Below are 22,512 nucleotides of genomic sequence, written 5' to 3'. Positions count from 1 at the left end.
AGTAACACAGAAGACCAGTACAGTAACACAGAAGACCAGTACAGTAACACAGAAGAACAGTACAGTAACACAGAAGACCAGTACAGTAACACAGAAGAACAGTACAGTAACACAGAAAACCAGTACAGTAACACAGAAGAACAGTACAGTAACACAGAAGACCAGTACAGTAACACAGAAGACCAGTACAGTAACACAGAAGAACAGTACAGTAACACAGAAGAACAGTACAGTAACACAGAAGAACAGTACAGTAACACAGAAGAACAGTACAGTAACACAGAAGAACAGTACAGTAACACAGAAGAACAGTACAGTAACACAGAAGAACACTACAGTAACACAGAAGAACAGTACAGTAACACAGAAGAACAGTACAGTAACACAGAAGAACAGTACAGTAACACAGAAGAACAGTACAGTAACACAGAAGAACAGTACAGTAACACAGAAGAACAGTACAGTAACACAGAAGAACAGTACAGTAACACAGAAGAACAGTACAGTAACACAGAAGAACAGTACAGTAACACAGAAGAACAGTACAGTAACACAGAAGAACAGTACAGTAACACAGAAGAACAGTACAGTAACACAGAAGAACAGTACAGTAGTACACAGAAGAACAGTACAGTACAGTACAGTAACACAGAAGAACAGTACAGTAACACAGAAGAACAGTACAGTAACACAGAAGAACAGTACAGTAACACAGAAGAACAGTACAGTAACACAGAAGAACAGTACAGTAACACAGAAGAACAGTACAGTAACACAGAAGAACAGTACAGTAACACAGAAGAACAGTACAGTACAGTACAGTAACAGAGCAGTACATTACAGTAACACAGAAGTACAGTACAGTAACACAGAAGAACAGTACAGTAACAGAGAAGAATATTACTGTAACACAGAAGAACAGTACAGTAACACAGTAGAACAGTACAGTAACACAGAAGAACAGTACAGTAACACAGAAGAACAGTACAGTAACACAGAAGAACAGTACAGTAACACAGAAGAACAGTACAGTAACACAGAAGAACAGTACAGTAACACAGAAGAACAGTACAGTAACACAGAAGAACAGTACAGTAACACAGAAGAACAGTACAGTAACACAGAAGAACAGTACAGTAACACAGAAGAACAGTACAGTAACACAGAAGAACAGTACAGTAACACAGAAGAACAGTACAGTAACACAGAAGAACAGTACAGTAACACAGAAGAACAGTACAGTAACACAGAAGAACAGTACAGTAACACAAAAGACCAGTTCAGTAACACACAAGAACAGTACAGTAACACAGAAGAACAGTACAGTACAGTACAGTAACACAGAAGAACAGTACAGTAACACAGAAGAACAGTACAGTACACAGTACAGTAACACAGAAGACCAGTACAGTAACACAGAAGAACAGTACAGTAACACAGAAGAACAGTACAGTAACACAGAAGAACAGTACAGTAACAGAAGAACAGTACAGTAACACAAAAGAACAGTACAGTAACACAGAAGAACAGTACAGTAACACAGAAGAACAGTACAGTAACACAGAAGAACAGTACAGTAACACAGAAGAACAGTACAGTAACACAGAAGAACAGTACAGTAACACAGAAGAACAGTACAGTAACACAGAAGAACAGTACAGTAACACAGAAGAACAGTACAGTAACACAGAAGAACAGTACAGTAACACAGAAGAACAGTACAGTAACACAGAAGAACAGTACAGTAACACAGAAGAACAGTACAGTAACACAGAAGAACAGTACAGTAACACAGAAGAACAGTAGAGTAACACAGAAGAACAGTTAAGTAACACAGAACAGTACAGTAACACATAAGTACAGTAACAGAGAAGAACAGAACAGTAACACAGAAGTACAGTACAGTAACACAGAAGTACAGTACAGTAACACAGAAGTACAGTACAGTAACACAGAAGTACAGTACAGTAACACAGAAGACCAGTACAGTAACACAGAAGTACAGTACAGTAACACAGAAGTACAGTACAGTAACACAGAAGTACAGTACAGTAACACAGAAGTACAGTACAGTAACACAGAAGTACAGTACAGTAACACAGAAGTACAGTACAGTAACACAGAAGAACAGTACAGTACAGTAACGCGGAAGAACAGCACAGTAACACAGAAGGACAGTACAGTAACACGGAAGAACAACACAGTAACACAGATGAACAGTACAGTACAGTAACGCGGAAGAACAACACAGTAACACAGATGAACAGTACAGTAACACAGAAGGACAGTACAGTAACACAGAAGGACAGTACAGTAACACAGATGAACAGTACAGTAACACAGAAGGACAGTACAGTAACACAGATGAACAGTACAGTAACACAGAAGACCAGTACAGTAACACAGAAGACCAGTACAGTAACGCAGAAGAACAGTACAGTAACACAGAAGAACAGAAGAACAGTACAGTAACACAGAAGAACAGTACAGTAACACAGAAGAACAGTACAGTAACACAGAAGAACAGTACAGTAACACAGAAGAACAGTACAGTAACACAGAAGAACAGTACAGTAACACAGAAGAACAGTACAGTAACACAGAAGAACAGTACAGTAACACAGAAGAACAGTACAGTAACACAGAAGAACAGTACAGTAACACAGAAGAACAGTACAGTAACACAGAAGAACAGTACAGTAACACAGAAGAACAGTACAGTAACACAGAAGAACAGTACAGTAACACAGAAGAACAGTACAGTAACACAGAAGAACAGTACAGTAACACAGAAGAACAGTACAGTAACACAGAAGAACAGTACAGTAACACAGAAGAACAGTACAGTAACACAGAAGAACAGTACAGTAACACAGAAGAACAGTACAGTAACACAGAAGAACAGTACAGTAACACAGAAGAACAGTACAGTAACACAGAAGAACAGTACAGTATCAGAAGAACAGTACAGTAACACAAAAGAACAGTACAGTAACAGAACAGTGCAGTAACACAGAAGAACAGTGTAGTAACACAGAAGAACAGTGCAGTAACACTGAAGACCAGTACTCAAGAATTTCTTTATTTTCCCTTCATTGTCTGTCAAGTATAATTTAAATCTAATAATTTTGAGAGAAAGTACACATATGTGCATTCGAATGTGTGCACATATGTGAGTAACATTCGAAATACTATGCATGTGTGTGTGTGTGTGTGTGTGTGTGTGTGTGTGTGTGTGTGTGTGTGTGTGTGTGTGTGTGTGTGTGTGTGTGTGTGTGTGTGTGTGTGTGTGTGTGTGTGTGTGTGTGTGTGTGTGTGTGTGTGTGTGTGTGTGTGTGTGTGTGTGTGTGTGTGTGTGTGTGTGTGTGTGTGTGTGTGTGTGTGTGTGTGTGTGTGTGTGTGTGTGTGTGTGTGTGTGTGTGTGTGTGTGTGTGTGTGTGTGTGTGTGTGTGTGTGTGTGTGTGTGTGTGTGTGTGTGTCTGTGTGTGTGTGTGTGTGTGTGTGTGTGTGTGTGTGTGTGTGTGTGTGTGTGTGTGTGTGTGTGTGTGTGTGTGTGTGTGTGTGTGTGTGTGTGTGTGTGTGTGTGTGTGTGTGTGTGTGTTTGTGTGTGTGTCTCTGTGTGTGTCTCTGTGTGTGTCTGTGTGTGTTTGTGTGTACTCACCTAGTTGAGGTTCTCACCTAGTTGAGGTTGCGGGGGTCGAGTCCGAGCTCCTGGCCCCGCCTCTTCACTGATCGCTACTAGGTCACTCTCCCTGAGCCGTGAGCTTTATCATACCTCTGCTTAAAGCTATGTATGGATCCTGCCTCCACTACATCGCTTCCCAAACTATTCCACTTACTGACTACTCTGTGGCTGAAGAAATACTTCCTAACATCCCTGTGATTCATCTGTGTCTTCAGCTTCCAACTGTGTCCCCTTGTTACTGTGTCCAATCTCTGGAACATCCTGTCTTTATCCACCTTGTCAATTCCTCTCAGTATTTTGTATGTCGTTATCATGTCCCCCCTATCTCTCCTGTCCTCCAGTGTCGTCAGGTTGATTTCCCTTAACCTCTCCTCGTAGGACATACCTCTTAGCTCTGGGACTAGTCTTGTTGTGTGTGCGTGTGTGTGTTTGTGTGTGTGTCTGTCTCAGTGCTGGAGGCAACGATGTTGACAGACGTAGGAGTGAAGACCTGATTAGAAGGTATAGGTCAGCAATAGAAATAATTAGGAGTAAGGGTGGGAACCCTGTCATATGTGGTATTTTGCCAAGGAGAGGAGTTGGAAATGAATGGTTGTCCAGGGTAATTGGTGTCAATTGCTGGCTGGACAAATACTGTAAGGAAAATGCAGTAACATTCATTGACAACTGGGACCTCTTCTATGGCAGAAATGACATGTATGCCAGGGATGGGGTTCACTTATCTAGGTCTGGGGTGGTAGCACTGGCAACTGCAGTGGAGGGAGCAGTTAGGACTTTAAACTAGGAATAGTTAGTGGTATGGGTTTTGACAGGAAAATAGTGAAGTCCCAGTGTAGTAAAATTACGAGTTCTAGGGGAACTAGTAATAAGCAGAACGAGGTAGATATTGAAAAGCCAGGGACTTAACAACTACTTACTACTAGGTGAACAAGTGATAACAATAACTACTTAACACTAGGTGAACAAGTGATAATAACTACTCATTACTAGGTGAACAAGTGATAACAATAACTTACTAGGTGAACAAGTGATAACAATAACTTACTAGGTGAACAAGTGATAACAATAACTTACTAGGTGAACAAGTGATAACAATAACTACTTAACACTAGGTGAACAAGTGATAACAATAATTTCTAACTACTAGGTGAACAAGTGATAACAATAACTATTTAACACTAGGTGAACAAGTGATAACAATAACTACTCACTACTAGGTAAACATGTGATAACAATAACTACTCACTACTAGGTAAACATGTGATAACATTAACTACTCACTGCTAGGTGAACAAGTGATAACAATAACTACTTAACACTAGGTGAACAAGTGTTACTGTTCTGTACTGGTCATCTCTGTTACCGTATTGGTCTTCTCTGTTACTATGCTGGTCTTCTCTGTTACTGTACTGTACCCGTTCTTCTGTGTTACTGTACTGGTCTTCAGTAGTAGTGTACCCGTTCTTCTGTGTTACTGTACTGGTCTTCTGTAGTAGTGTACCCGTTCTTCTGTGTTACTGTACTGGTCTTCTGTAGTAGTGTACCCGTTCTTCTGTGTTACTGTACTGGTCTTCTGTAGTAGTGTACCCGTTCTTCTGTGTTACTGTACTGGTCTTCTGTAGTAGTGTACCCGTTCTTCTGTGTTACTGTACTGGTCTTCTGTAGTTGTGTACTCGTTCTTCTGTTCTTCTGTGTTACTGTACTGGTCTTCTGTAGTTACTGTACTGTACCCGTTCTTCTGTGCTACTGTACTGGTCTTCTGTAGTTGTGTACTCGTTCTTCTGTGTTACTGTACTGGTCTTCTCTGTTACCGTACTTGGTCTTCTCTGTTACTGTACTGGTCTTCTTCTTCTGTGTTACTGTACTGTACCCGTTCTTCTGTGTTACTGTACTGGTCTTCTGTAGTAGTGTACCCGTTCTTCTGTGTTACTGTACTGGTCTTCTGTAGTAGTGTACCCGTTCTTCTGTGTTACTGTACTGGTCTTCTGTAGTAGTGTACCCGTTCTTCTGTGTTACTGTACTGGTCTTCTGTAGTAGTGTACCCGTTCTTCTGTGTTACTGTACTGGTCTTCTGTAGTAGTGTACCCGTTCTTCTGTGTTACTGTACTGGTCTTCTGTAGTAGTGTACTCGTTCTTCTGTGTTACTGTACTGGTCTTCTCTGTTACTGTGAACAAGTGATAACAATAACTACTTACTACTAGGTGAACAAGTGATAACAATAACTACTTACTACTAGGTGAACAAGTGATAACAATAACTACTTACTACTAGGTGAACAAGTGATAACAATAACTACTCACTACTAGGCGAACAAGTGATAACAATAACTACTCACTACTAGGTAAACAAGTGATAACAATAACTACTCACTACTAGGTGAACAAGTGATAACAATAACTACTCACTACTAGGTGAACATGTGATAGCAATAACTACTTACTACTAGGTGATCAAGTGATAATAACTACTCTCTACTAGGTAAACAAGTGATAACAATAACTACTCACTACTAGGTGAACAAGTGATAACAATAACTACTTACTACTAGGTGAACAAGTGATAACAATAACTACTTACTACTAGGTGAACAAGTGATAGCAATAACTACTTACTACTAGGTGAACAGGAGCAACAAGTGTCAGGAAACCTGCCGGGATTGATCCAGGTGAAACACTGAGCATATTACCACTGTCAGCCACTGAGTTACCAGACCTTGCAAAGTGGAGGCAAGTAGTTCGTCTTTAAGGTCCACTTACTGTATTTTTGATGGTTTCCCCAGGTTCATGTGTCCCCTCAGATATTCTCCCTTCTTCACTTCCTATCCTACACTCAGTAATCTTGCAACTAAGTCTTCCCCAGGTTCATGTGTCCAGGAGTCCATCTGTGTCCCCTCAGATATTCTCCCTTCTTCACTTTCTATCCTACTCTTCCTATTCTAAACTTCCTATCCTACACTTCCCATCCTACACTAAGTCTTCCCCAGGTTCATGTGTCCAGGAGTCTATCTGTGTCCCCTAAGACATTCTCCCTTCCTCACTTCCCATCCTACTCTTCCTATCTTAAACTTCCTATCCAACAATTCCCATCCTACACTAAGTCTTCCCCAGGTTCATGTGTCCAGGAGTCCGTCTGTGTCCCCTCAAATTCTCCCTTCCTCACTTCCTATCCTACACTTCCTATCCAACACTTCCCATCCTACACTAAGTCTTCCCCAGGTTCATGTGTCCAGGAGTCTATCTGTGTCCCCTCAGACATTTTCCCTTCCTCACTTCCTATCCTACACTTCCCATCCTACACTAAGTCTTCCCCAGGTTCATGTGTCCAGGAGTCTATCTGTGTCCCCTCAGATATTCTCCCTTCCTCACTTCCTATCGTACACTTCCTATCCAACACTTTCCTCCTACACTAAGTCTTCCCCAGGTTCATGTGTCCAGGAGTCTATCTGTGTCCCCTCAGATATTCTCCCTTCCTCACTTCCTATCCTAAACTTCCTATCGTACACTTCCCATCCTACACTTCCTATCCTACACTTCCCATCCTACAATTCCTAACATAAACTTCCTATCCGAACTTTTGCATCTAAGCCTTCCCCGGGAATTCATCCGTGGGCCCCCGGATGTCTTCCCTTGAAGTCTGGTGATCCTCACCTAGTCCTACACTTCCTATCCTAAACTTCCTATCCTACACTTCCCATCCTACAATTCCTATCCTAAATTTCCTATCCTACACTTCCTATCCTAAATTTCCTATCCTACACTTCCCATCCTACACTAAGTCTTCCCCAGGTTCATGTGTCCAGGAGTCTATCTGTGTCCCCTCAGATATTCTCCCTTCCTCACTTCCCATCCTACACTTCCTATCCAACACTTCCCCAGGTTCATGTGTCCAGGAGTCTATCGGTGTCCCCTCAGACATTCTCCCTTCCTCACTTCCCATCCTACACTTCCTATCCTACACTTCCCATCCTACACTTCCTATCCTACACTTCCCATCCTACACTAAGTCTTCCCCAGGTTCATGTGTCCAGGAGTCTATCTGTGTCCCCTCAGACATTCTCCCTTCCTCACTTCCCATCCTACATCTTACACTTCCTATCCAACAATTCCCATCCTACACTAAGTCTTCCCCAGGTTCATGTGTCCAGGAGTCCGTCTGTGTCCCCTCAGACATTCTCCCTTCCTCACTCTCCATCCTACACTTCCTATCCAACACTTCCCATCCTACACTAAGTCTTCCCCAGGTTCATGTGTCCAGGAGTCCATCTGTGTCCCCTCAGATATTCTCCCTTCCCCACTTCCTATCCTACACTTCCTATCCTACACTTCCTATCCTACACTTCCCATCCTACACTTCCCATCATACACTTCCCACCCTACACTTCCTATCCGAACTTTTGCATCTAAGCCTTCCCCGGGAATTCATCCGTGGGCCCCCGGATGTCTTCCCTTGAAGTCTGGTGATGCCTCACCTAGTCCTAACCCCGGTCCGTGGTCAGCAAGTCCCACCCCAGGCCCGTGGTTCCAGATATACACCCGTCACCACTTCCCTGAGGTCAGCAAGTCCCACCGCAGGTCCGTGGATCCAGGTATACACCCTTCACCACTTCCCTGAGGTCACCAAGTCCCACCCCAGGTCAGTGGATCCAGGTATTCACCCTTCACCACTTCCCTGAGGTCAGCAAGTCCCACCCCAGGTCCATAGTTCCAGGTATTCACCCGTCACCACGTCCCTGAGGTCAGCAAGTCCCACCCCAGATCCGTGGTTCCAGGTATTCACCTGTCACCACTTCCCTGAGGTCAGCAGTCCCACCCCAGGTCCGTGGATCCAGGTATTCACCCTTCACCACTTCCCTGAGGTCAGCAGTCCCACCCCAGGTCCGTGGATCCAGGTATTCACCCTTCACCACTTCCCTGAGGTCAGCAGTCCCACTCCAGGTCCGTGGTTCCAGGTATTCACCTGTCACCACGTCCCTGAGGTCAGCAGTCCCACCCCAGGTCCGTGGTTCCAGGTATTCACCCGTCACCACTTCCCTGAGGTCAGCAAGTCCCACCCCAGGTCCGTGGATCCAGGTATTCACCCTTCACCACTTCCCTGAGGTCAGCAAGTCCCACCCCAGGTCCGTGGTTCCAGGTATTCACCCGTCACCACTTCCCTGAGGTCAGCAAGTCCCACCCCAGGTCCGTGGATCCAGGTCTTCACCCACCACGTCCCTGAGGTCAGCGTCCGTGGATCCAGGTATTCACCTGTCACCACTTCCCTGAGGTCAGCAGTCCCACCCCAGGTCCGTGGATCCAGGTATTCACCCTTCACCACTTCCCTGAGGTCAGCAATTCCCACCCCAGGTCCGTGGTTCCAGGTATTCACCCGTCACCACTTTCCTGAGGTCAGCAAGTCCCACCCCAGGTCCGTGGTTCCAGGTATTCACCCTCACAGCAGTCCCACTCCAGGTCCGTGGATCCAGGTATTCACCCTTCACCACTTCCCTGAGGTCAGCAGTCCCACCCTAGGTCCGTGGATCCAGGTATTCACCCTTCACCACTTCCCTGAGGTCAGCAGTCCCACCCTAGGTCCGTGGATCCAGGTATTCACCCTTCACCACTTCCCTGAGGTCAGCAGTCCCACCCCAGGTACGTGGATCCAGGTATTCACCCGTCACCACTTCCCTGAGGTCAGCAAGTCCCACCCCAGGTCCGTGGTTCCAGGTATTCACCTGTCACCACTTCCCTGAGGTCAGCAGTCCCACCCCAGGTCCGTGGATCCAGGTATTCACCCTTCACCACTTCCCTGAGGTCAGCAGTCCCACCCTAGGTCCGTGGATCCAGGTATTCACCCTTCACCACTTCCCTGAGGTCAGCAGTCCCACCCCAGGTCCGTGGATCCAGGTATTCACCCTTCACCACTTCCCTGAGGTCAGCAGTCCCACCCCAGGTCCGTGGATCCAGGTATTCACCCTTCACCACTTCCCTGAGGTCAGCAGTCCCACCCCAGGTCCGTGGATCCAGGTATTCACCCTTCACCACTTCCCTGAGGTCAGCAGTCCCACCCCAGGTCCGTGGATCCAGGTATTCACCCTTCACCACTTCCCTGAGGTCAGCAGTCCCACCCCAGGTCCGTGGATCCAGGTATTCACCCTTCACCACTTCCCTGAGGTCAGCAGTCCCACCCCAGGTCCGTGGATCCAGGTATTCACCCTTCACCACTTCCCTGAGGTCAGCAGTCCCACCCCAGGTCCGTGGATCCAGGTATTCACCCTTCACCACTTCCCTGAGGTCAGCAGTCCCACCCCAGGTCCGTGGATCCAGGTATTCACCCTTCACCACTTCCCTGAGGTCAGCAGTCCCACCCCAGGTCCGTGGATCCAGGTATTCACCCTACACCACTTCCCTGAGGTCAGCAGTTTCAGCCAGCCTTGAAGCACTGTCCATATATGATATTACTACACAAGTGTATTAATATCAGTATACGAAGGTAGATGTTATTACAGAGGAGGACACGCAGATAATCTGCGCTCTGTAATAACATCCTCCTGGACAGACTCGAACGTCGACTACCTGAGACATGAGAGATCTCTATCACAGTTCGTCCACCAAGAACTGGCCACTAGTGAAAATCTGGAACATATATTTATATTTAATATTTTACTTATGTTAATTATTAGCTTTATTAATTATTTAGTTGTGTAAGTACATTTATGAAGGTATTTAGGTGCGTAGATTAGTGTTGTTGTGTGAACGTTAGCGGCGCGTGACGCGTCAAGCGCTGAATTATACGGAAAATACGAAAAGAATTGAAAAATGAGTTAATGTTACCGAGAAAGAGCTCAAGAATCTGGTAATATTTTGGTGTATGTCTCGTCTTTGTACGATAATTCTCTAAAAAAGTTACCGTAATTATAATAAATGAGGTAAATGCGTAATTGTTGTGACGTATACCATAACAGTAATACATTTGTTGTTATTTTTAGACATTTCTCGTCATTTTTTGTTCATATTTTAGTGTCAAATGCTACAAAATACAAATTGGTAACTCTGTGAGTGGCTGCAGTTTGAGCTGCTTCAACCACACGAGTCTCAGTGCTGACTAACAGTCGACAGGAGGAGGAGGTGTGTTGCTCTGAGTGACCGCAGCAGACCCTAGTGACCCGTAATTTTGCCATATATTGTGCAAATTTCATACATAATGCGTCGCCCGAAGAAACAGTATTCGCATACGATCAGCCGGAAGCGATTAGAAATGATGAAAAAAAGCTAAAGAAATGAAGGCAGTAGCAGGTAGAACATGACTCGTGGCTGCCATCACAACACTTATCAAGACCAACACATTGTTTACTGCTGCGGAAATAACTGATGTTTCTGAAACCCAGTCAATTGTTGAACAAGTAAAGCAAAGTGTAAGATGACCTGTGTAGCCAGCACCTCGATGGCCACCCCAGATGCTGGCAGCATCACCGTGGCCACCCCAGATGCTGGCAGCATCACCGTGGCCACCCCAGATGCTGGCAGCATCACCGTGGCCACCCTCAAGGAAGGTTCCTTGATGTTGGTGAGGGGCTCTTGATTTAGGAAATTGGATCTGTGCTCCAGTTCCCCGAATTAAGCCTGAATGCCTTCCACATCCCCCCCCACGCGCTGTATAATCCTCCGGGTTTAGCGCCTCCCCTTGATTATAATTATAATAATAATCACCGTGGCCACCCTAGATGCTGGCAGCATCAGCATGGCCACCACAGATGCTGGCAGCATCACCGTGGCCACCCCAGATGGTGGCAGCATCACCGTGGCCACCCCAGATGCCGGCAGCATCACCGTGGCCACCCCAGATGCTGGCAGCATCAGCATGGCCACCCCAGATGCTGGCAGCAGCACTGTGGCCACCCCAGATGCTGGCAGCATCAGCATGGCCACCCCAGATGCCGGCAGCATCACCGTGGCCACCCCAGATGCTGGCAGCATCAGCATGGCCACCCCAGATGCCGGCAGCATCACCGTGGCCACCCCAGATGCTGGCAGCATCAGCATGGCCACCCCAGATGCTGGCAGCAGCACTGTGGCCATCCAAGATGTGGCCACCCCACGTGACCATGGCAGACCTAGAGGAATGAAGCGTAAACTAGGTGACTCATCTGTGGCCACCACCCCCTCATGGAAGGTTCCTTGATGTTGGTGAGGGGCTCTTGATTTAGGGAATTGGATCTGTGCTCCAGTTCCCCGAATTAAGCCTGAATGCCTTCCACATCCCCCCCCTGGGCGCTGTATAATCCTTCGGGTTTAGCGCTTCCCCCTTGATTATAATAATAATAATAATGTGGCCACCACCACCACCATTGTGGCCACAGTGACCACGCCTTCACCCATATATACATCTGTCTTGACCACACCTGTGGTTACATATGTGACAACCTCGCCACAAATGACCATATTTTCTGCGACCACCCCAGACGTGGCCACTCTAGACATGGCCACCCCAGATGTGGCCACCACTGTCCCCAGCTCAGCTGTCACCATCTCAGCTGACCACAGTTCAGCTGACCCCGTCTCAGCCGTCACCAGCTCAGCTAACCCCAGCACATCTACTGTCTACAGCTGGAGACGGTGAAATATTTGTTGAAAGTGCTAGTGTACATGATATATCAAGTGCTACAAGGTGAGTGTCCTTATTGCAGCAATTAAATCCTGTTATAGAAGAAAAGCATATGATATTGACGGAACGTTGTAATTTTGAGGTTATTATGAAGTGTGTTTTTTGTTAAGAATGTTTTAGTAATAAAGTCACTTTTATATTTGATCACCATCACCTAGAGACACTTGTTAGTGCAAACTGTACTGAGTGTAAGAGTGTAGTGTTGGAAAAACCCAGTTGGTGCGAGACACTGAATGCTGCAACTGGTAGGATGGTATATGCTGAAATGCTTGCACATTATTTGATAGTCAACTACCAATTTGGTCACATCATCAATTGTGGCACCAATGCCATAATTTGAATGATGGTCCCTTGTGTGTCAAGTTCCATCATATGTAACGTCAATCAGGCCCTGGTTGATCAGGCCCTGATCCATCGGGAGGCCTGGTCATGGACCGGGCCGCGGGGGCGTTGATCCCCGGAATAACCTCCAGGTAACTTCCAGGTAGCACACTTTTCCCTCATCATGGTACACAGAGGTTCACAAGCACACTCTTCCCTCGTCATGGTACACAAAGGTTCACAAGCACACTCTTCCCTCGTCATGGTACACAGGTTCACCAGCACACTCTTCCCTCGTCATGGTACACAGAGGTTCACCAGCACACACTTTCCTCGTCATGGTACACAAAGGTTCACAAGCACACTCTTCCCTCGTCATGATACACAGAGGTTCACAAGCACACTCTTCCCTCGTCATGGTACACAGAGGTTCACAAGTACACTCTTTCCTCGTCATGGTACACAGAGGTTCACAAGCACACTCTTCCCTCGTTATGGTACACAGAGGTTCACAAGCACACTCTTCCCTCGTCATGGTACACAAAGGTTCACAAGCACACTCTTCCCTCGTTATGGTACACAGAGGTTCACAAGTACACTCTTTCCTCGTCATGGTACACAGAGGTTCACAAGCACACTCTTCCCTCGTTATGGTACACAGAGGTTCACAAGCACACTCTTCCCTCGTTATGGTACACAGAGGTTCACAAGCACACTCTTTCCTCGTCATGGTACACAGAGGTTCACAAACACACTCTTCCATACGCTCAATTCTGTATTTCCACATATACATCTTACACACACTGAACGAAACAGACGCACGAACAAAGCAACACATACACATGTACATAACGTGTACAAACACAGACACTCCTTCAGCAGACACTGACGGGTCACCACACACCATCAGCAGACAGTGAGAGGTCACCACACACCTTCAGCAGACACTGACGGGTCACCACACACCTTCAGCAGAGGGTGACGGGTCATCACACACCTTCAGCAGACACTGACGGTTCACCACACATTCAGCAGACACTGACGGGTCACCACACACCTTCAGCAGACAGTGACGGGTCACCCCACACCTTCAGCAGAAAGTGACGTGTCACCACACACCTTCAGCAGACAGTGAGGGGTCACCACACCTTCAGCAGACACTGACGGGTCACCACACACCTTCAGCAGAAAGTGACGGGCCACCACACACCTTCAGCAGAAAATGACGGGTCACCACACACCTTTAGCAGACAGTGACGGGTCACCACACACCTTCAGCAAAGTGACGGGTCACCACACACCAGCAGAGGGTGACGGGTCATCACACACCTTCAGCAGACACTGACGGTTCACCACACACATTCAGCAGACACTGACGGGTCACCACACACCTTCATATATATATAATATACAATTGCATACATCGTAAAGTACGTTCTTGTATGTATACATGCATACATTTGCCAGTGATTCCATCTGTGACATTCAAACTCATTTACGAAACACGAGAAACAGAGATTATTATAATTTTTCTACAGTTTTTATGGAGGAGATTTAGTGATTCGCATTTGACACTCATCAATGCACAATAATATGTACGTTCATACACAATATGTGACGCTCATACATAATATTTGACAGTCATCAATACACAATAACATGTACACTCACACACAATTTGATAAATTAGACACATGTGCAACTCTTGGGTATCTTTATTGAGGAAACGTTTCGCCACACTGTGGCTTCATCAGTCCATACAAAGGAGAAACTTGGAGAACAGGAGGAGAATGAGGTAATCAGTCCCTCAGCCTTGAGTCGATGTGGTCAGTCCATCAATCTTGAATAGATTGATGGACTGACCACATCGACTCAAGGCTGAGGGACTGATTACCTCATTCTCCTCCTGTTCTCCAAGTTTCTCCTTTGTATGGACTGATGAAGCCACAGTGTGGCGAAACGTTTCCTCAATAAAGATACCCAAGAGTTGCACATGTGTCTAATTTATCAACGTGTCGGTTCTGTGAACCATTCATCTACACACACAATTTGCGACGCTCATAAGCAATATGTGACACTCATACACATTACGTGAACCATACATTCATTCTTACAAAATAGCATGTACACATGACAATCATCAACATACAATAACATGACACCTATTCACAATAACACGTAAGAATATGTACATAAGAATATGTACACAGGACACAGTCCTGCATTAGTGTCACAAACGTGTTCCGCCGGTGATCCAGTTCCCAGGCTCCTGGACAGGTCACTCATGAAGCGTCACATCACTGGTGATCCAGCTGTCAATCTCCTGGACAGGTCACTCATGAAGCGTCACATCACTGGTGATCCAGCTGCCAGGTTCCTGGACAGGTCACTCATGAAGCGTCACATTACTGGTGATCCAGCTGCCAGGCTCCTGGACAGGTCACTCATAAAGCGTCACATCACTGGTGATCCATTATTATTATTATAATCAAGGGGGAAGCGCTAAACCCGGAGGATTATACAGCGCCTGTGGGGGGATGTGGAAGGCATTCAGGCTTAATTCGGGGAACTGGAGCACAGATCCAATTCCCTAAATCAAGAGCCCCTCACCAACATCAAGGAACCTTCCTTGAGGGGGCTGGTGATCCAGCTGTCAGGCTCCTGGACAGGTCACTCATGAAGTGTCGCATCACTGGACAGGTCACTCATGAAGTGTCACATCACTGGACAGGTCACTCATGAAGTGTCACATCACTGGACAGGTCACTCATGAAGTGTCACATCACTGGACAAGTCATACCCCTCAAGGAAGGTTCCTTGATGTTGGTGAGGGGCTCTTGATTTAGGGAATTGGATCTGTGCTCCAGTTCCCCAAATTAAGCCTGAATGTCTTCCACATCCCCCCCCCAGGCACTGTATAATCCTCCGGGTTTAGCGCTTCCCCTTTGATAATAATAATAATAATAATAATAATAATAATAATAATAATAATAATAATGGACAAGTCATAATAAAAAAATGCTTTCTACGTAGGTGGAATGTGTCCATCTACTTATTGTTTTAGCAGCACAACTCACTTGGTGCTTGGTAGACAAAGTTGTAGTGGGTGATCTTGTGAGTGACGACAACGTTACCTTCTTGGAGTTTGAAGATGTTGCTACCCAGGTCAGTCTCAAGTTGAGGATTGACTGCAAAGTGGGACAAAGCATCTGTGACTTCGAGGAAGAACTTTCACGCTCCCCATGCTGAAGTCTTACTGTATCCGCCTTAGAAAAAGATATCAGAGGAAACGTTTCGCCAGCCAATATATGTTCATTCCAGTAAAGAGATGTTACTACAATAAAGATACCCATGTGTTGCACAAAAGTCTCATTCATCCACTTTTTGCTTCTCTGAACCATTTATCAACAATAGTATCATAGTTTTTGAAGTTGTGGAAAACACGCAGAATCAGTGCTGCTCTTTTCTTAGTCTACGGGAGATGGTATTGACATGCATTTATATAAAATTGTTTCCAGTATGAAGGCCACCTCCCCATATACTTGCAGCTGGACCTACAAGGATCACAGCAACGTATGTACAAATTAGGCGAGCTGACATGCCACACAAAAGCCCATCTTGCACGTTAATAAGAATTATGATGAGGACAAGACCATGTTGGCAGTCTTGCTGGAAGACCATGTTGGCAGTCTTGCTGGAGAGGAAGACTTTGGCAGTCTTGCTGGAGAGGAAGACCATGTTGGCAGTCTTGCTGGAGAGGAAGACCATGTTGGCAGTCTTGCGTTAAGTCAGGTGAGAGGAAGACCATGTTGGCAGTGATGAAACCATGTTGGCAGTCTTGCTGGAGAGGAAGACCATGGGCAGTCTTGCTGGAAGACCATGTTGGCAGTCTTGCTGGAGAGGAAGACCATGTTGGCAGTCTTGCTGGAAGACCATGTTGGCAGTCTTGCTGGAAGACCATGTTGGCAGTCTTGCTGGAAGTTGGCAGTCTTGCTGGAAGACCATGTTGGCAGTCTTGCTGGAAGAGTTGGCAGTCTTGCTGGAAGACCATGTTGGCAGTCTTGCTGGAAGTTGGCACCATGTTGGCAGTCTTGCTGGAAGACCATGTTGGCAGTCTTGCTGGAAGACCATGTTGGCAGTCTTGCTGGAAGACCATGTTGGCAGTCTTGCTGGAAGACCATGTTGGCAGTCTTGCTGGAAGACCATGTTGGCAGTCTTGCTGGAAGACCATGTTGGCAGTCTTGCTGGAAGACCATGTTGGCAGTCTTGCTGGAAGACCATGTTGGCAGTCTTGCTGGAAGACCATGTTGGCAGTCTTGCTGGAGAGGAATTCGTAAAGATTTTGCTTGTTGTTTGGATATTTCAATAAGTCCTGCTGGTTTTCAGAGATTTGTTCTGGCCATCTACCTCTTTGTTAATGCTTTTGCCAATTATCCTGGTAGAGTTCACCAGTTGTTTAGTGATGTGTGGAAGGAAGATTCATCTGAATATGAGTGTTTGTGATTTCAAAATAGAATGATAGAAGGCGTAGGGCAGCCGTGCCACCTAAGGTATTAATATCAAATGAACATGGGAGATCTGTTGAAGAATTGAGACACTTATACAACACATGGGAATCTTTATTGAAGAAACGTTTCGCCACACAGTGGCTTCATCAGCCCAATACAAAGTAGAATTGGGTAAGGAGAGGAGAAGTTTGAGGTAATCAGTCTCTCAACCTGGAATCGATGTGTTCAGTCCATCACTCTTGTAGGAAGTGACGGTTGAGGGACTGATTACCTTAAACTTCTCCTCTCCTTACCCAATTCTACTTTGTATTGGACTGATGAAGCCACTGTGTGGCGAAACGTTTCTTCAATAAAGATTCCCATGTGTTATATAAGTGTCTCAATTCTTCAACTTGTCGGTTTTCAAAACCATTCATCACATGGGAGATCTGATGGCATAATTTCGTTATGTATCTTCTTCTGGCAGCTTAACACATCAGTTATCCCAGACATAATTTTCCTGTCAGGTATTCTCATGCTTGATGACCTTTCCAAATTCTGTTTTTATGTTTTTCTTTTCAATCTGGAGATGTCAGCATATGTGTTGTGTATAAAGATCTCACCATCAATCATTCTGCGGTTAACGTCACTCACATCATATTTCTTCCCCATTCTAATGTTCAGTCTGAACAACAACTGAACGTCTTGACCATGTCTGCAGCACTCAGGTACTGTCACCTGATTCACTGTTTGGGTAGTTTGTTTAAAGGTCAGGTATACAAGTGTACCCGATAAAGCAGCACCTGAGTGAGTGTATATGTCGTTCATAATAATCCGAATTAAGCTCTGCCCTAAATAATTAACTTCTCCAAAATGTTCTTTTACGGATTAATCTGTTCCTCAGTATTCTTTATTGAAAATGATGGAAAAACAAATTCAATTTGGCATCAAGCCTAACTTAAGAGGCCTCACCTCCTCCTCACCTCACCTGTCCTCACCTCACCTCACCTCACCTCACCTCACCTCACCTCACCTCACCTCACCTCACCTCACCTCACCTCACCTCACCTCACCTCACCTCACCTCACCTCACCTCACCTCTCCTCACCTCACCTCACCTCACCTCACCTCACCTCACCTCACCTCACCTCACCTCACCTCACCTCACCTCACCTCACCTCACCTCACCTCACCTCACCTCACCTCACCTCACCTCACCTCACCTCACCTCCTCACCTCACCTCACCTCACCTCACCTCACCTCACCTATCCTCACCTCACCTCACCTCACCTCACCTCACCTCGCCTCAACTCACCTCACCTCACCTCTCCTCACCTCACCTCACCTCACCTCACCTCACCTCACCTCACCTCCTCACCTCCTCACCTCACCTCACCTACCTCACCTCACCTCACCTCACCTACCTCACCTCACCTCACCTCACCTCACCTCACCTCTCCTCACCTCACCTCACCTCCTCACCTCACCTCACCTCACCTCACCTCTCCTCACCTCACCTCACCTCACATCACCTCACCTCACCTCACCTCACTCCTCGTCACTTCTCCTCAACTCACCTCACCTCACCTCACCTCACCTCACCTCACCTCCCCTCCCCTCACCTCACCTCACCCACTCCTCACCTCACCTCACCTCACCTACCTCACCTCACCTCACCTCATCTCACCTACCTCACCTCACCTCACCTCACCTACCTCACCTCACCTCACCTACCTCACCTCACCTCACCTCATCTACCTCACATCACCTCACCTCACCTCACCTCACCTACCTCACCTCACCTCTCCTCACCTCACCTCACCTCTCCTCACCTCACCTCACCTCACCTCACCTCACCTCACCTCACCTCACCTCACCTCACCTCACCTCACCTCACCTCACCTACCTCACCTCACCTACCTCACCTCACCTCACCTCACCTCACCTCACCTCACCTCACCTCACCTCACCTCAACTACCTCACCTCACCTCACCTACCTCACCTCACCTCACCTCACCTCTCCTCACATCTCACCTCACCTCACCTCTCCTCACCTCTCCTCACCCCACCTCTTCTCACCTCTCATCGCCTTACCTCTCCTCACATCTTACCTCTCCTCACCTCACCTCACCTCACCTCACCTCACCTCACCTCACCTCACCTCTCCTCACCTCACCTCACCTCACCTCACCTCACCTCACCTCACCTCACCTCACCTCACCTCTCCTCACCTCTCCTTACCTCTCCTCACCTACCTCACCTCACCTACCTCACCTCACCTACCTCACCTCACCTCACCTCACCTACCTCACCTCACCTACCTCACCTCACCTACCTCACCTCACCTCACCTCACCTCACCTACCTCACCTCACCTCACCTACCTCACCTCACCTCACCTCACCTCACCTCACATACCTCACCTCACCTCATCTCACCTCACCTCACCTCACCTCACCTCACCTACCTCACCTCACCTCACCTCACCTACCTCACCTCACCTCACCTCACCTCACCTCCTCACCTCACCTCCTCACCTCACCACCCTCACCTCACCTCACCTCACCTCACCTCACCTCACCTACCTCACCTCACCTCACCTACCTCACCTCACCTACCTCACCTCACCTACCTCACCTCACCTCACCTACCTCACCTACCTCACCTCACCTACCTCACCTCACCTACCTCACCTCACCTACCTCACCTCACCTCACCTACCTCACCTCACCTCACCTACCTCACCTCACCTACCTCACCTCACCTCACCTACCTCACCTCACCTACCTCACCTCACCTCACCTACCTCACCTCATCTACCTCACCTCACCTACCTCACCTCACCTCACCTCACCTCACCTCACCTCACCTACCTCACCTACCTCTCCTCACCTCACCTCACCTCACCTCACATCACCTCACCTCCTACCTCACCTACCTCCTCACTTCACCTCTCCTCACCTCAACTCACCTCACCTCTCCTCCTCACCTCACCTCACCTCACCTCACCTCACCTCACTTCACCTCACCTCACCTCACCTCACCTCACCTCACCTCACCTCACCTCACCTCACCTACCTCACCTCACCTCACCTCACCTCACCTACCTCACCTCACCTCACCTACCTCACCTCACCTCACCTACCTCACCTCACCTCACCTACCTCACCTCACCTCACCTCACCTACCTCACCTCACCTACTTCACCTCACCTCACCTCACCTCACCTACCTCACCTCACCTACCTCACCTCACCTCACCTCACCTAACCTCACCTCACCTCACCTCACCTCACCTCTCCTCACCTCACCTCTCCTCACCTCACCTCACCTCACCTCACATCTCCTCACCTCACCTCACCTCACCTCACCTCACCTCACCTCACCTCACCTCACCTCACCTCACCTCACCTCACCTCACCTCACCTCACCTCACCTCACCTCACCTCACCTCACCTCACCTCACCTCACCACACCTCACCTCACCTCACCTCACCTCACCTCACCTCACCTCACCTCACCTCACCTCACCTCACCTCACCTCACCTCACCTCACCTCACCTCACCTCACCTCACCTCACCTCACCTCACCGACCTCACCTCAGCTCACCTCACCTCACCTCACCTCTCCTCACCTCACCTCACCTCACCTACCTCACCTCACCTCACCTACCTCACCTACCTCACCTCACCTCACCTACCTCACCTCACCTCACCTCACCTCACCTCACCTACCCAAACCTAAAGTAATTTATTTAGTTTAATTAGATATATTTTCGTAGATTCCATAAAAATGTTTCACTCTGCTTATTCGGCAGAAACGACACTTTCTAAACTCGCAGAGTCGTTTTTATTTCGGTACGACATAATTAAAAGAAGACGATAAGTGGAAGAGATTAATTTTCTGCTGTGTGAGTATGTTATGAGTGAGTGGGAAGTATAATATGGGATGATGGGCAGTGTCATAGTATGACATAGGATGATGGAGAGTGTCATATAGGATGATTGGAAGTGTCATAGTATGACATAGGATAATGAGGAGTGTCATAGTATGACATAGGATAATGAGGAGTGTCATAGTATGACATAGGATAATGAGGAGTGTCATAGTATGACATAGGATAATGAGGAGTGTCATAGTATGATATAGGATAATGAGGAGTGTCATAGTATGACATAGGATAATGAGGAGTGTCATAGTATGACATAGGATGATGGGGAGTGTCATAGTATGACATAGGATGATGGGGAGTGTCATAGTATGACATAGGATGATGGGGTGTCAGTGTCATAGTATGACATAGGATGATGGGACAGTGTCATAGTATGACATAGGATGATGGGGGTGTTATGCCAGTGTCATAGTATGACACTGGTACACTATGTTCCACAAGATTTGTCTTTATTGTTCACAATGTATCACAAGAGAAGCTGATCACATTTCTCTTAAGTGTTTATTGTGTTTGAGACACTTTGTTCACACTAACGCACAGATCAGTATCCTGGCGTCAGTGTCACTCTCCCTAGAGTCAAAGATAGTCTGGCGATGCCACACCGCCCCAAGCCGTTGCTGCCCTAATACACAAAAAAAAAAAAAACGCTGACCTTGCATCCTTGTCACCTCCTCGATGAAGCAAAGCAGAATGTTTGTTTCTTGTTGTCTCAAGCATAGACAACAATGTACACTATCTTTACTATGGTAATAAAGTGGGAGCAGGATTTTCCTTAATTGTCCTGCTAAATAAGAGATGTACTATCTCTTATAAAAAATACACTTTGCAACACCGCTGCAAGGAGCAGAGGTCACTTGACTATGTGGCATAGCATCTGTGATCAATTACTCACTCTAGCAGTAAACAAGACGCTCGCTCCTGGAGAAAATTTCTTCACAATGACATAGGATAATGAGGAATGTCATAGTATGACATAGGATGATGGGGAGTGTCATAGTATGACATAGGATGATGGGGAGTGTCGTAGTATGACATAGGATAATTGGAAGTGTCATAGTATGACAAAGAATAATGGGGAGTGTCATATTATGACATAGGATGATGGGGAGTGTCATATAGGATGATTGGAAGTGTCATAGTATGACATAGAATAATGGGGAGTGTCATAGTATGACATAGGATGATAGGGAGTGTCATAATATGACACATTATGATGGGAGAGTCATAGTATGACATAGATTGATTGAAAGTGTCATAGTATGACATAGGATAATGAGGAATGTCATAGTATGACATATGATGATGGGGAGTGTCATAGTATGACATAGGATGATGGGGAGTGTCGTAGTATGACATAGGATAATTGGAAGTGTCATAGTATGACAAAGAATAACGGGGAGTGTCATATTATGACATAGGATGATG

At 46.6% G+C, this 22,512-nt stretch overlaps 1 protein-coding gene and 1 long non-coding RNA gene across 2 annotated transcripts; one reads left to right on the top strand and one right to left on the bottom strand.

Annotated features, from left to right (window-relative positions):
• Positions 1-11,022: 11,022 nt before the first annotated feature.
• Positions 11,023-12,130, bottom strand: LOC138852171 (uncharacterized). Its single transcript, XM_070081862.1, has 2 exons — positions 12,005-12,130; positions 11,023-11,824 (listed from the first exon to the last, which is right to left on the bottom strand). Exon 2 carries the CDS (start codon positions 11,766-11,768, stop codon positions 11,382-11,384), a length of 387 nt encoding a protein of 128 aa, XP_069937963.1. The 5' UTR covers positions 11,769-11,824; positions 12,005-12,130; the 3' UTR covers positions 11,023-11,381.
• Positions 11,995-16,013, top strand: LOC138852172 (uncharacterized). The gene is made up of 2 exons (XR_011391592.1): positions 11,995-12,329; positions 15,681-16,013. It is a non-coding gene; the product is annotated as an uncharacterized lncRNA (long non-coding RNA).
• The last annotated feature ends 6,499 nt before the right edge of the window (positions 16,014-22,512 follow it).

This window comes from Cherax quadricarinatus, unplaced genomic scaffold (assembly GCF_038502225.1).
Source record: "Cherax quadricarinatus isolate ZL_2023a unplaced genomic scaffold, ASM3850222v1 Contig4697, whole genome shotgun sequence".
Taxonomy (NCBI): Eukaryota; Metazoa; Arthropoda; class Malacostraca; order Decapoda; family Parastacidae; genus Cherax; species Cherax quadricarinatus.
Note: the sequence above shows the minus strand (reverse complement) of the source record. Positions and strands in the feature narration are given on the sequence as shown.